This window comes from Montipora capricornis, chromosome 12, assembly GCF_036669925.1.
Source record: "Montipora capricornis isolate CH-2021 chromosome 12, ASM3666992v2, whole genome shotgun sequence".
Classification (NCBI taxonomy): domain Eukaryota; kingdom Metazoa; phylum Cnidaria; class Anthozoa; order Scleractinia; family Acroporidae; genus Montipora; species Montipora capricornis.
In genome coordinates, this window is record NC_090894.1 from 19,262,145 (window position 1) to 19,275,925 (window position 13,781).

Here is a 13,781-nt window from a genome sequence, read left to right on the forward strand (position 1 = left end):
ATCAGTGATAATCACAGCTTCACAACTCTCCATGGTTCCCGATGGGTTTAAGAATCGCATTTTTGATAAATTTTCATTCTATAATGTTTATTACCTCTTGATGCGCAAAAATATTGTTCGCAGTAAACAAAGGAACTTGGCCATAATGCCATACCGTTTCGATGGGTTTTTCATTATATTGCGCTTCCTCTACTGACAAATGTTATTCCAGCAACGCAATTTGGGAACATGATGTTGCTACTTGATCTTGAGATGAGGCAACAAACTTCAATGATTGTAATGTTGATATGGCTAAACAGTCTTATGGGAAGAGTTGCGCGCTCTTTTCCTGATACCGAAAGAGATTTCCCTCCCAATTAACATTTTCTTGTTAATGAAAGATTCATGTAGATCTATCCTCTGTTACGCAGCTGTACTTGGGTATCTTTCGCCATGTTTACGAATATGCAGATGTCTAAAGAAACTTAAATTTTTCGGCGGCGGAAAATAAGCGAATCCGTGTTATTCAAGGGATGTTAGAGCATTGGAATATTTGCTTTTCATCAGAGAAGCCAGTCTTCGCATTGTCTTGCAAATTTCTCAGGTTAAATTATGAAAAGCAATCTTTGAGTAGTGTTTGCCGGTGCGAGGAGCCTTTGTGCTCATGTCGGCATTCAATCTTTCTTCCGTCCGGGCCTCTTTTCCGTTAATTACTCGAACATTCTTCAGGGGCCTTTTATTTTTACATTTCTCGGTCAATATCGATGAAACAGTGGATGAGAACGGAATATCTTCAACTTCGTGAATTCCGCGTAACGAGGAAATCATTCAACAAAGAAGCAATCATTTCATTAAAATGTTTCCAAAGAAAACTGAAGCGCACCAAACAGAGAAACAGAGAGTTGATTTCCAGTAGTCGGGCTTGTGTTCTAAATAAAGATTAGACCTCTAAACATGATCAGCGATATTAATTCTACGCAGGAGCCATGGGCTTCTGTTCTACCTTGAGAGTTAAATGGCGTTAATGTAGCTGAAGGAGCAGGCTCTTGAAGCAAACAAAACTTTGAAGTCCGCCATCACGCAAAAAGATCATGGAAACATCTTCTCCATGCAAGTAAAAAGAGGTCCTGGTTCAAAGTGAATCACTTCCGGCACTAAGGCTTTTGTTTCGATAAACAATCGTGAAAAGTTGATTATATCGGGGTCTCGGTATGTTGGAAAAATACGTTTTCTTTCCAATTCTCAGTCTTTTGGTCCGCGTAGATTCCAGACCTGTCAAAAATTACAGAAGCAATTGCCTTTCTCGAATTTTTTTTGCCCTTTGTGATCTTTTTAATGCCATTTAATCGATGTTTAAAGTTCTGGAGTACGTTGAAATATAAAATTCATTTTTAGCGATATTGCTATGTTTTGAAAAACTCTTCCCAATAAGGAAAGAGTGTATTATTGTATTAAGTCGCCGGAGGCTCTTACAGAATGTCTTATAAATATATATATAAATCAAGATGTAATTGACCGCTCCCTTTAATGGCCTTTTCAGAAACCTTGAAACAAATACAGCTTAATGCTGATGAACACAAAAGAGTTGAGAGTCGCAAGGATGCAGAAGGCAAAGCAATTAGCTTCTTGTAGAGGTAGCCAACTGAGATGACTCAGTTGGCAGAGTTGACCTCCGAATCGCAAAACTTGCTTCTAAACCTCTCAAAAACGCATCCGCTTCGTTCGCCATCCGTCTTCCGGGTCGGTTTTCAGTGGTAATATAATTGCGTGTAATGATACAGAAAGGGAAATTCGTATAGTGCATACAACAACAGGTGACTCTTAAGGTGCCTTCTTGGCACTTGCTCTTCAAATGAAAACTCCTAATCTTGCTTATTAATATAATTATCATTAACCAACACGACTCAACCTAACCTGTATTTACCTATCCGAACTAGTGAACGGAAGGTCATTAGTTCGGCGCATTTGAATTTTTGTCAGAATATGTCCTAAATTATGGATTAAATTAATTCAACAGCAAAAACCCTGAAGTGCAGGCGTCTTATTAGTAAGCGAGAGTTACTCTTTCGCGCACGATCTCACTAAGCAGCTGCCATATTGGATTTAACATGGGTGAGAGACAAGAGCCCATGACCAGGAACGAACGACTTCCATACTAAGCCTATGACATGGAATTTTTTCAGACCAACGTAGTTTTAGACTACCTTTTCCGCTAAAAACAAAGGCAGTTCCGATTTGGTGGCTTTATGACATCAAGTTAGTTTCTTGTGATCGGTCACCGGGCTCGTACTGGAGTCTCACTCGCGGGAAATTTAATCTAAAAATAAATCGGTCTGCGAAAACTCCGTGACAGGAATATAGAGCTGTTCTTCTCTCCTTGTGATGGGCTCCTGGCAGGGACTGGGGCGAAGGGAAAGAAAAAAAAAACGTCTTCCCTCCCCTCCCCTATCCTCATTCTTCGTTCATCCCCCATCCTTTCAATTGCAATTTTTTCTTCTCTCCCCACACTGCGCGCTCGTGAGAGCGCACTAACAATCGAATCAACGTCTTATGTGGAACGTTTGTTGCTTCCTTACTCCGCCACGAGAGGTTTTTCGCCGAACACTCCGGTTTTCCTCTCTCATCATCTTTTTTTTTCCAAATTTAATCCATAGTAGTGTTAGTCCTAGTGATGGAAATGGTCCCACACGCCAGACAGAGAAAAAAATCTGACCTGAGTGGAAATAGTCGGCATTAGATTCCATCCACAAAAACCACCCTGTCAGAGAGAGACTGAGGTTGAATTTAAACACACTTCGTGACGCCTTATACATTGTACTTCGTGTCAAGCCACCTTCAGATTAACATTTAGAATATCTATAGAGAAAGTATCCCAAACATTCATAAAAGCTAACCTTTAGCCTAGAAACTTTTCTTTTGTCCTAATTAGGCCTACGGTTAGCTTTTATGAATGTTTGGGATACTTTCTGTATAGATATTCTAAATGTTAATGCAAAGGTGGCTTCACACGAAGTACTATGTATAAGGCGTCACGAAGTGTGTTTGAATTCAACCTCAGTCTCTCTCTCTGCCAGGGTGGTTCTAATGCCAACCGTGGAAATAGGACATTTGCAAGATGACGCCATTTGACTCCCAGAATCCTTCAGATTTTGCTTGTCTCATGCTAATTAGAGCTATTGTTCTTTTTTTACCCCGCTGGGAATACAAAATTTAACTAACAAAAGAAAAACAAAATGAATTCTGGTAGTTGTAGTCAAATGACGATATCGTGAAAGTTGCCTATTGATAATTGATAACATTTGATTTGACCTGCCGACTCTATATGTCGTGGATAAAGTGATCTCAACTCGCCGGGTCTCGAACTGTTACTCATGCTGCACGAATTCTTTGGAGCTAAACATCTAAAGCAAACCCAAACACAGACACAAGCCAAGAGCTTATTGATACAAACAATCAATAACGCCCAACCTCTTTATATGCATCATCACTCGCTTGAGTCTCTGTTGTGACACTCTGTTAGACCAGTTTAGCTTTGATGGCAAAGCCTATAAAGTAAAAGTAAAGTAACCACATTTAACGTCGATAACTCGTACCAGTAATTCAACTGACAACCCTGAGATCGACGGTGCGCTCATTTTACTCACCCCTCGCCATCCGTGCTCCGTTTTACGGGTACTCAAAGCTACTTAAGCTACACAGAACGGAAAGAAGTCGAAACAAGGATGTGAGATCCGGGAATGGAATTCAGGACCTCTTTGCACCAAGACCGCGCACTAACCGACTGAGACATCCTTGCCCCTTAATTGAGCCTTTTGCCATGAATAGAGCGGTTTTCAAATGAGTGTCGTAAAACCAAAACCAAAGTAATTACTTTGGCCAATCAAAAAGGACGGAGACAATCCAGTAAACCAATCAAAACTCGAAGTAATTACACGTAGCCGACACAAAGCGCGGGAAAGTGTGCACGCGCGAGCCACGATTGATTTTGGTTTCACTTCTGATCGGTCGAAAAAATGGCGCGAGAATTTTGAACCAATCACTGAGTGAAGCTTTGATGAATAAATAAAAAATGAATCAATATATGACTACCAAGGGAGGTTGAGGTAAGAGAACGAATCCTCATCATAGTTTTTTCAAAGCTATTTTAAGTTCTCGTTCCCAATGCCGCGCATATTTAAATTCTCACTACGTCATTTCAACTGGCCAATCAGGTGTCTCTCAAAAATCATTGAAAGAGGCCCATCCATGTTATGGGCGACCGTTCTCTTACATCATCCTCTCTTCTGACTGCTGAGTGACTGATTGGCTGAAGGAAGGAAGAAATAAATAAATAATCATCGATTGAGTCATGAGACGACTAAAACATCATCCTGGTAACAAAAATAAAGATTTCCACTTGAAATATCGCAGCTAAATACAGTTTCTGGGCAATTTCTATTGTGAGTGGACAAACGTAACAATATTGTTGACTGAGTAGTTTCCGAGCTTCGTCATCTTTTCTTCTCGATGAGAAGTAATAAGATTCATATGCCATCATCTCTGAGGGCCTCCCAGGGGAAAGGGGGAGGGGGAAAGGGGGGGGGGGAAGGGGCCCTTTAAAAATTTGATTGTGTTGCCTTTTTCCTGAAATTACTTCCAAACTGGTTCTCAGGTTTTTCGTTCCTAAAATGGCTCATTTTCCCTTGTTCAAGTCAGCCATGTTCGCCAAATTGAATGTCCTTCACTAGAATTTTCCTATATATTTTGACCAGGCCTCCTTAATCAACCAACTGGTAAAATTGTTCCAGCTGTTGTGGCCCTCACTTGCTCGCCCTGGGCTACCCTCTTTGTCACGGAAAAATCTCGAATAATAAAACTCGGCTGGCATCCCGCCATCCACATTAACAGCGAGAAGTATTAGCCCGGAAGTTCATACTGGGGCCCAAGTAGGCCATAGACGCTATAGAAACTCAAGTGAACTTTCTTGACACTGATCTTAATTGCCCTATCGTGTTTTGATCTGCACAAGTACGCATTCGAGAGAGATAAAAGTAGACCAGTTTAGATCACGTTACTTCGGATTCTCTGAAGATACTTCGTTTCTAGGGTTACAAAGTAAGGTACGTCAACTAAAATAAACCCCGTTCACATTCAAAGTAGAAATCGGACATACTTAAAGCTTTCTTATGTCCCTAGTATAAACACTGCAACAGATGACAATGCGCTGTTTTTTTCAAGGGGCCTTTCCGAGGACTCGAGGACCAGGAAAATGTCACTACTCGTCCAAGAAATCCACGATTTTCACGTGGTCTACCACAAGTAAGCAACGGAGCAAGCTTCAGTGATCTTCGCTGTTCATTCCATTTGTATTTGACTCAACCCAATTCGTTGGACCGTTGCATAGCACGGAAAAATGACAGTTAGGATGAAGTTGCTCTGAAAACAATTCTTAGTAACTGACATACATACTTGGAGTATGGCACCAAAAGAATCTGGGTTGGAAATAACACATTGAACAAACTGTTAAAAAGGCAAACAAAAGTGAGACTTCACTATCTACGAGAAACCAGAAAAGCAGGAACCAGCACAACGAGAACTTGAAAGAACATTGAACACTGCTGAACACCCTAATCAAGTATTTATTCGTACACATGTAAATAGGAACTATAGCCGTAGATTAAATCAAGAAATCAATGTAAAAATATCAAGATCAAGCACTAAAAGACATATGAACTCATTTATACCTTGAGCAACAAGACTAATTCAAAGATAATCATACGGTTAAATACATTTGAAATCTGAATTCATGCGTTTTGATATATGCTTATTTTAAATGTAAATCTACTGCATATTTTTCTAAAGGTCGATAAATAAAGTTATTATTTTTATACCGTATACTCGAAGAAAACTCGCTAGCAATGCGAAACCGGTAAAGAGACTCGTATCTCTATGGTCCTCTCCGTGATCTTAAAAACTTTTCATTACTTAAGTGAGCACCTTAAATCTTTACGTGACTCCTCATTATTAGGTAATCAATTTCCAAATCCATCTTATTAACAGGTAAAACGTTTAGTATGCGCTCACTTTCTCCTCTGTTCGTCAAATATTTGCGTCGTTGACGTGCCCAGTCCCCTGCAGCTACAATTGTAGGAAGGAGACAAGAACAAATAAAATTCTTTGGATATGAGATGATAGATAGCCGCCAACAGGGCGCGTGACGCCTAAAATTTGCCAACAAGCGCGAGTGGAATACACTTGTTTTATTAACGACGGTGCCTACTATTGTTATTGCGCATACGTTTTGCGCATCTCAAGATACTCGGATTTCCTATGGGTAGTGCTTATTAATACAGGGATATTTTTTCGCGGTTCAAAACTATGCGGAGAAAGCAGAAATTAGCAAGTGCTCTTGGTATCCAAAAAGAAAATTCGGGGTAGCCACGCATATTTCAGAGATAGTTAAGCTTTAATTTGGAAAAGAACGCCATACATTGCTTTGTATTTAAAAGCTTTTTACAAATATTGTTGATTAATTATCTTCGAAAAATGCGTGGTTACCCCCAATTTTCTTTTTGGATTTCAATAACACTTGCTAAGATCTGCTTTTTCCGCATATTCAGTAAACCGCACAAAAATACCTTTGAATTAGTAGGCACCGTCCAAATAAACGCCCACAATTTATGGATAAATCTTCCCTGCTTTATTTTGTAAAAGCAAAAAACTGATGCTAACAGTTACTGATGTTTGTAAAACTCTAGAATAGACCATATTCGTATTCTCAGTATTGGACTGGAATTAGCTTGCAATGGAGGCTAATGCAGGGGAATACATTAAAAAGTATTTGCATTTGAAAAGATTCCCCCGCATTAGCCTCCATTGCAAGCTAGTTCCAGTCCAATACCGAGAACACGAATATGGTCTATTGCATTACCTAATGATGTAGTTTTTAATCAATATCTTTAGGCAAGCCTAAGATTATTACTTATTTTTGTTTTCGAATGTCTTTATAACCCCATTCTACACGCGCTAAAAAATCGGCACGGCACGGTTCATCTTTGGCACCGTGTCCAAACCATTTCGGCAAGGCACAACCCATTGACACGACTAAAATCTCAAGATTTCTCTCCTGCTGGGCACGGTTTCAATTTTTAATTGGCACCTCTAATTTCCATATTTTTTCCCCGGAAAATGGTGGATAGATAACAAGCAATCATTTTACATCGCACATTAAGCGTAAAATATGCCTAATGTCAAAACGTTAATGGTCGATTCAGGGAGAAAAGTTATCGAGACCTCCTAGAAAAGCCTCAGAAGAAAAAGGCAGAAAGAGACCTCGTTTCTTGTAATTATTCTTTTGGCGCTCGTCGAGGCAGCTTATTCCACGGTCCTTCGGGTTTTTCTGGCAGCTTCTGCAAGTTACGTAAAACAAAAGAAACAAAAGACAGAAAACAAAACAACTCCAAATAAAGACTTATCCCAAGTGACCAAAAATACAATGCTTTCTGGTACCTGCAGAAAGAACCGTTTTACTTTGGCGAATAGGAACGTGTTTGCATCTCTTCGGCCGCCATTTTTGTGACAATTACGCATGCTCTTTTCGCCGTTTTTCGTTTTTCGAACCCAGGCCACATTGGTGGGAGGCGAGTAATATAACCACTAAGCCATCCCTGTAGGAATGGCTTCTTTCAGCTCAAGCCACTGATTTTTTAAAAACACACAAAAAAAAAACACTATGAAACCGTCAGTGCTGTGAGTTATCAATAATCGTCAATATTCAATTAAAAATTCCTTCAGAAGTGAACAATGAGTGAGAAGCGTGAACCTTTAATTTGCTAACTCCAATCACCGGCTCTTTTGGAAAGAGAGAGAAAGAGTGAGCAACTGGATTTGAGATCCATTTCCTGGATAATTTCCACGTGGCATTGGGCAATACAATATTATTAACCCTTTGACACCCAAACCGGCATGAACTGGCCAGACTTCAATGGGGAACCCCCGAGAGTCAAGGGGTTAACCCAGCAAAGTTATATGGTGGCGGGGGGGAGAGATGGGTTAGGACAGTAAGGGGAGGGGATAGTGATTATGGCTACAGGAAGTGTGGCAATTACCCCTTGTCTAGCCTTCTAAGGAAAAATCCGAGCCCCAGATGGAATTTGAGCTCATGACTCTCTGTGATCTAGCCAGAGCTACTGGAGACCATATGGTGTGCAAGGGTGAAATGTGGGTCTGCCTTGAGCTGCATCTCACAACTAAAGAGTGAAATAATGACTGACAGCATAGCTCATAACTGCATCGCACAGTCACATTGAAGCATATCTATGATGAGGCCAACCAACACCGAAGTGAGTGAACGTGAGAATGATTTACACATATGAAATGAAAGGTCACATTCCACAGGTCACTCAATAAAGGTTATTGCTTTACCTATACTGAAGCCACCCAAAACTTTCAATTTGGATAACTTTAGGCCTAAACACAGTTTTTAGGCCCAATAAAGCCTAAGTTTAGCATTAGTAAAGGTTTTGTAACAAGTGACCTGTGAAAAAGGACCTTACTTTAAACTTCTTCTTTCGCCAATAGGCTTCATTTCCTTAGTGTAATACAGCATGTTGATTTACCATGGCTGGCTCCTTCAATGATTGTAGATACTCAGGCAAGCGAGCCATAACAAATACCACAAATGCATAGCCAAAAGAACCCCAACCGAACCATGATCCTACCTTGAACTTAATTTTTACTTCACTCTCTTTCACGCTTTCATTCTCAAAATTGAAAGGTTAATTTCCCTAACTAGTATTTTCTTAGTTGGTTAGTCATGAGAATTTAGTGTTACATCAAGATCACACCTCTTAAGTTGATAATAATCTTAGTTCTCAATACCTGACTGACATCTCATTGAAATTGTGAGGAGAATTTGCTTGATGATTAACTCCTGGGATCGAAGGGTTGAATGCATACAATCACATGCCCCCTTACTCTACTCTCAACATCATTTTCATAACAAGTGACACTTGATTATTACTGTTAACAGAATTTATGCAGCACAACAGAAATTTGTGAGGATTCAATACAATGGCAAACATAAGGTGTAAAAACTTCATCAAATTAAATACATTGTTCAGCTAAATGCACCGTAATACTTACAAGGCCTGGGTTCTAGTAACATACTCATAAACATTTTTTACAAGTGAAAAATATTATCTATTTCCATTCTCTATTTACAGGCATTAGATTGTCACATTTTCTGAGTGTATCTGTGAAAGTAAGAAACAATCTGAAATGGCCATGAGATATATTCTTGCATAGATAAGTTGACCGATATTTTTTACAGTTTTGTTTTATATTGAAACACCAAGACACAGTGCCACAAAACTGCAGATATCCACCTTGAAAGTAAAATACGTTTACCTTAGAAAATGTTTATAATCAAACATTTTTTGCTTAACCATTGACCCCTGAGAGTGATACTTAATAGATTTTACTCTGCCTAACGCCAGACAATTATACTCGGTCAGGAGTCAATGGATTTAAAGGTAAAATTATGTATATACTAGGCTAAAAACTGTAAAAATAAAAGTGAATGTTTCTGACTTATTATTGGGTAAAACATCAGTACATCAAAAACGTTCTGTTTTTAGAAGTTTTACTTTTACAGTTTCTAGACTTGTATACTATTGTTAGTCTCAGTTTAATAAGCCATACCATAACATTCTATTGAAGGGGTGAAATTTTGATTTTTTTCCTTAAAATGGGGTTGCCTTTCAAGCAATAAACAATGCATATATCTTCCCCCAATTTCTGGAATTTCAAGCCTCAATAAAATTATCCTGAATTATTAAAAAAAAAGGCACTTACAATGACTGCACAATTCAATTCAATTCTTCAAATACTAAATGTATTATTGGAGTTTCAGATCCCTTATTGTTCTATGATATAAGAATTGGGCTGCATCCATGGATTGAGCCCTCCTATGCATGTACAGTATATAGAAAAATAGACGAGTTGGATGACTTAAAGAAACCCCAGCCAGGTTATTTGTTTCTTACTTCTTAATATTCTTCTTACTACTGTATCTTAAAGTTTTACCTCTCTTGTGCACAACTTGAGAAACTTTGAAACTGTTCATTTCAAAATTTTAGCAACATTCTGAAAAGTGACAAACAACCACCCACCACCTTACAAAGGTTGCTTTGCCCAAAGCCTTCATGTTTTCCAAGCAGAATACAGGTGACAGATGAGATTACATCACCAAATACTCAATTTTTCAAGATGACACTAATTAGCCTGCAAATGCAAACGTATTTCTGGTGGTTGTTTCGTTCCCCGAAAAAAATCAGGAAGAGAAACAACCGCATGAAATACGTCTGCGTTCGCAGGCTAGATGACACTCAGCTCTTTGAAAAAAAAATATACATAATAAAGAGCTGAATACTTTTTGTAAAAAAACTCACTGAAAATAAAAATTTTATTATTCTTTTCAGTAGGTTGGTAAGAGACGCAGCCATGATTATATTATTGCAAAGCAAGCTTTCATATTTTCTCTCAGATTGTAAGTCGCCCTCACTGGCCAACTTAGTGACACATATTTTTCAAAGTGACCTGCCTGACGCCATCTTGGAATTTTCAGTTTCATGTACACACTTTAAGCCATGGCATCTACTATTAATCTCTTCAACTCTTTTATACACCCCTCATACTCTTCAGTCGAGCCAGAAGTTGAATTGCAAATATAAAGGTCATAACTTACAGTACAGGGCTATCAACTCTCCTGGATAATCCGGGAGACTCCAGATTTTGGACTGTATCTCCCGGTCTCAAGATTACGCAGTGAAATCCCGATTAATTGCCGAAGTTTCTCATTTCTTGTGAGAACCGAATTTCACGACAATAAACTTTCAAATAATTTCTGTTGTTTGAGTTATTTTGACATTGATAATAACAAAATTCAAACGTTTGATAAACTCGTTCCCATTGAGGGATTGTAATTTAAGGTCCATGTTAAACATCGCATTTTACGCTCATTTGCATTAGATTCGGCACATGCAAAATGAGACATTTAAAACAGGCCTAAGCAATAATGCGATTTGTCCAAAACAAATCAATCAAATTAAATATTGATATGCCAATGACATCTTTTTCGCACGTAAAGACAAATGGAGCAGAAAAAATTGTAAAGTTGCTGATTTAAATATGTTGAACAGAGTATTCTTTGCATAAAAGATGTAATATGACGTTAACAGAAATGACATCATCTATCATCCCATCCCCATCAATTCTCAATTTTTGAAGACTTGGGGGGGCAAGGGGGGGGGGGGGTGGGGTTGACAGCCCTGATAGTATCCCCTTTGTTGATAGGAGTCTACTAGTCGTAACAACACCCAATTGCAAATTATCATATCGTATGTATGCTCCCATCATGCGATGAGGTATGAGATGAAGAACCATGCAATGATGACCTTTGTATCTGTCTTGGGAGATAGGAATCCATTTGGGTGTGGTCTGGTTGATCCCATTCCCTGCCCTCTCCTTGGAGATTGTAGACATCCTCTGTGAGTGGTAGTTGTCCTGGGTGGTAGGTCTCATTGAGAAGAAATCCATGAATACGTCGCTTGCCATGAGCAATATGGTAATATATAAAAGACAGGAGATCAATACACAAGATTCCACATAATCCTGCAAGCACCGCATTCACACTAACAACCTGACAGTTGCTTGGATCAAATTTTTCATATTCACATTTTTTGTCTCCAAGGTTTGCCAAATGTAAAAAGCGAGAAACCAGCACTGGTCCTGCAAAGCGTCCAAGTGTATCTGCGAGGTTAAAACAGCCAAGGAACACTCCTCTTCGATTGCGAGCCTCGTTGCTCAATTCTGTGACTTTCTGAGAATAATAAACTCCAACTCCGGTGAAGAACCAGGCCGCACCGGAAGTCGAAAGCGCAACTCCTCCAAAATAGAGCAGATTCATCACTCGTTCACCCTTTAAACGGTAATCAAGTAGAAGAACAAATCCCCAGACATTGAAGATTAATCCAAGAATTGAAAACATAGCCGGCGACAATCTCCTGTGGATTACAGCACGAATAATTGCACCCGACACGACGAATGCGACGCCACCGGAAATGTAAACTTTCCATAACTCTTTCTGCTCTGAAACCAAGCCGTATTGACCGAAGGCAAGAACGAATAAGTCACTAAAAACACCCCAGAAACAAGCCGTTCCGGAGAATACCAATAACATAAAGAATGCTGTGTGTGATATTAGTTTCTTTGCTTCTCCGATGGCAAATTTCATCGCCATATGAGGTGCAAGAGGATTTTTGAAGCAGAATTTAGTAAGAGGTAACATGACGAATACCACATTGGCAACGGCGACCCAAGCGGGGGCAGTATAGACGTTGAACAACATTGCAATTTTCTTGCCGCTGAGAATGGCCACGTTATCTTCTTTACTCACGAACAAGGGAACAAGAAAAATTCCAACTGAAGGGCCTCCTAAGAAGCCAGCTGCTCGGGCAAACTTGAAACTTGCGATGGATTTCCCTCGAGTTTGTTCCGGGGTCGTGTTAGTTAAATAAATCAGTGCGAGAGTGACGGACCCCGCTCCAATCCCAGCTGTTAACCGCCCAAAAAACATCGCATATAATGAATTTGAAAAGACAGAGAGTCCATATAATACATTTCCCATGACATTTATAACCAGCGATAACATAACGGTGAACTTTAGGCCGCGCCAATCAGAAATGTAGCCTACCAATGGTGAAACAAGCGCTTGACTAAATGCGTAAATTCCGAACATGAAACCGAAGTAGGTGTCTTTCCCTCCAAGCGCAAACCACATTTCTTGCGTTGATACCAGAACTATCGAATAGTCCAAAGCCATTGTAAAGCCGAAGTAATGAACAGCCATGGTCGAAAGAAAACTTTCAGTCGACATTTTGCTAACGTTCCTGAGTATTGATGCACCGGTATAAAATTCCTTGAAAGTTCCGTTTCGATTATTTAAGGCAGTGAAAGACTGGGATGAGGTCACAAACGTCACTGGTAGGAATTACAACAATTTAAAACTCTTATCTTTTCATTGTTCTCAGAAATAACAGTGCAAGCAATAACACCTCTCTTTGTTTTTTGTTATAACCCCTCTTGGCTTAAAGTACAATGGGGCTCTGGGAGGAGGCTGCTTGACAGAACAATAAAAAAGCGATAACAATGTAATCGATACATTATCATGTATTAAAACGATTTTTGAAACATGGAGAATTTGAGGGGGAGAACAAAATCCTTCGTCGAGCAGAGAAAGCTCTCGTGCATCGAATCAGCTCTACCGTGCGAAGCGAATAATTACGAAGACTCGAGACTCCTCGCGACAAAGGAGGCCACCCATGCTTTTCGAGGGAGACGGCATGACTATTCCGGGGGTGGGCGGTACGGTGTGAAGGGTACCATAGCTGAAACAACCCAAACCTTTACAAAAATGCTAAGGTTAGCATTTTTGTAAGGGTTTGGGTTTTTTCAACTATATTACCCTTACCAAGAGAAAATGAGGCCTGGCAAGAGAAAATGAGGGGACAGAGAGGGAGGCTCTGGGCATTGGCCGGGATATGTCATGTCCACGAAAGTTATTTTTAGACGAGCGAAAGTCTTTGTTCTAGCGGAAGTCTGTCTGTATGCAGTCTTGCCTCGCCCTCAGGTTTTGGTGAAAAGAGAAATTGGCGGCGCACGTGGAAGGCTGATGAATATTTATTTTCTTTCAAACATCAGATCGAGGTTGGCCTGCATGCGGACGTCTTCGAAGACAGACTTCCTCTCGTCTAAAAATAACA

The 13,781-nt window shown here is 39.7% G+C and overlaps 2 protein-coding genes and 1 long non-coding RNA gene across 4 annotated transcripts in view; all 3 read right to left on the reverse strand.

Moving 5' to 3' along the window:
* LOC138026700 (uncharacterized) overlaps positions 1-7,525 on the reverse strand; it is a 29,168-nt gene extending 21,643 nt beyond the window's left edge. The window contains exons 1-4 of one of the 2 annotated variants that reach the window (XR_011127326.1): positions 7,468-7,525; positions 7,291-7,367; positions 6,043-6,096; positions 3,448-3,524 (exon numbers count right to left, since the gene is read on the reverse strand). This is a non-coding gene — a long non-coding RNA (uncharacterized lncRNA). Of the gene's footprint in view, positions 1-3,447; positions 3,525-6,042; positions 6,218-7,290; positions 7,368-7,467 lie in introns of those variants that run through there. The other variant, XR_011127325.1, reaches the window with a different exon arrangement.
* Positions 1-13,781, reverse strand: part of LOC138026739 (uncharacterized) — a 269,593-nt gene that overhangs the window by 237,667 nt on the left and 18,145 nt on the right. The window lies entirely within an intron of this gene.
* LOC138026813 (multidrug resistance protein 2-like) lies at positions 8,977-12,951 on the reverse strand. Its single transcript, XM_068874272.1, has one exon. It carries the CDS (start codon positions 12,893-12,895, stop codon positions 11,351-11,353), a length of 1,545 nt encoding a protein of 514 aa, XP_068730373.1. The 5' UTR covers positions 12,896-12,951; the 3' UTR covers positions 8,977-11,350.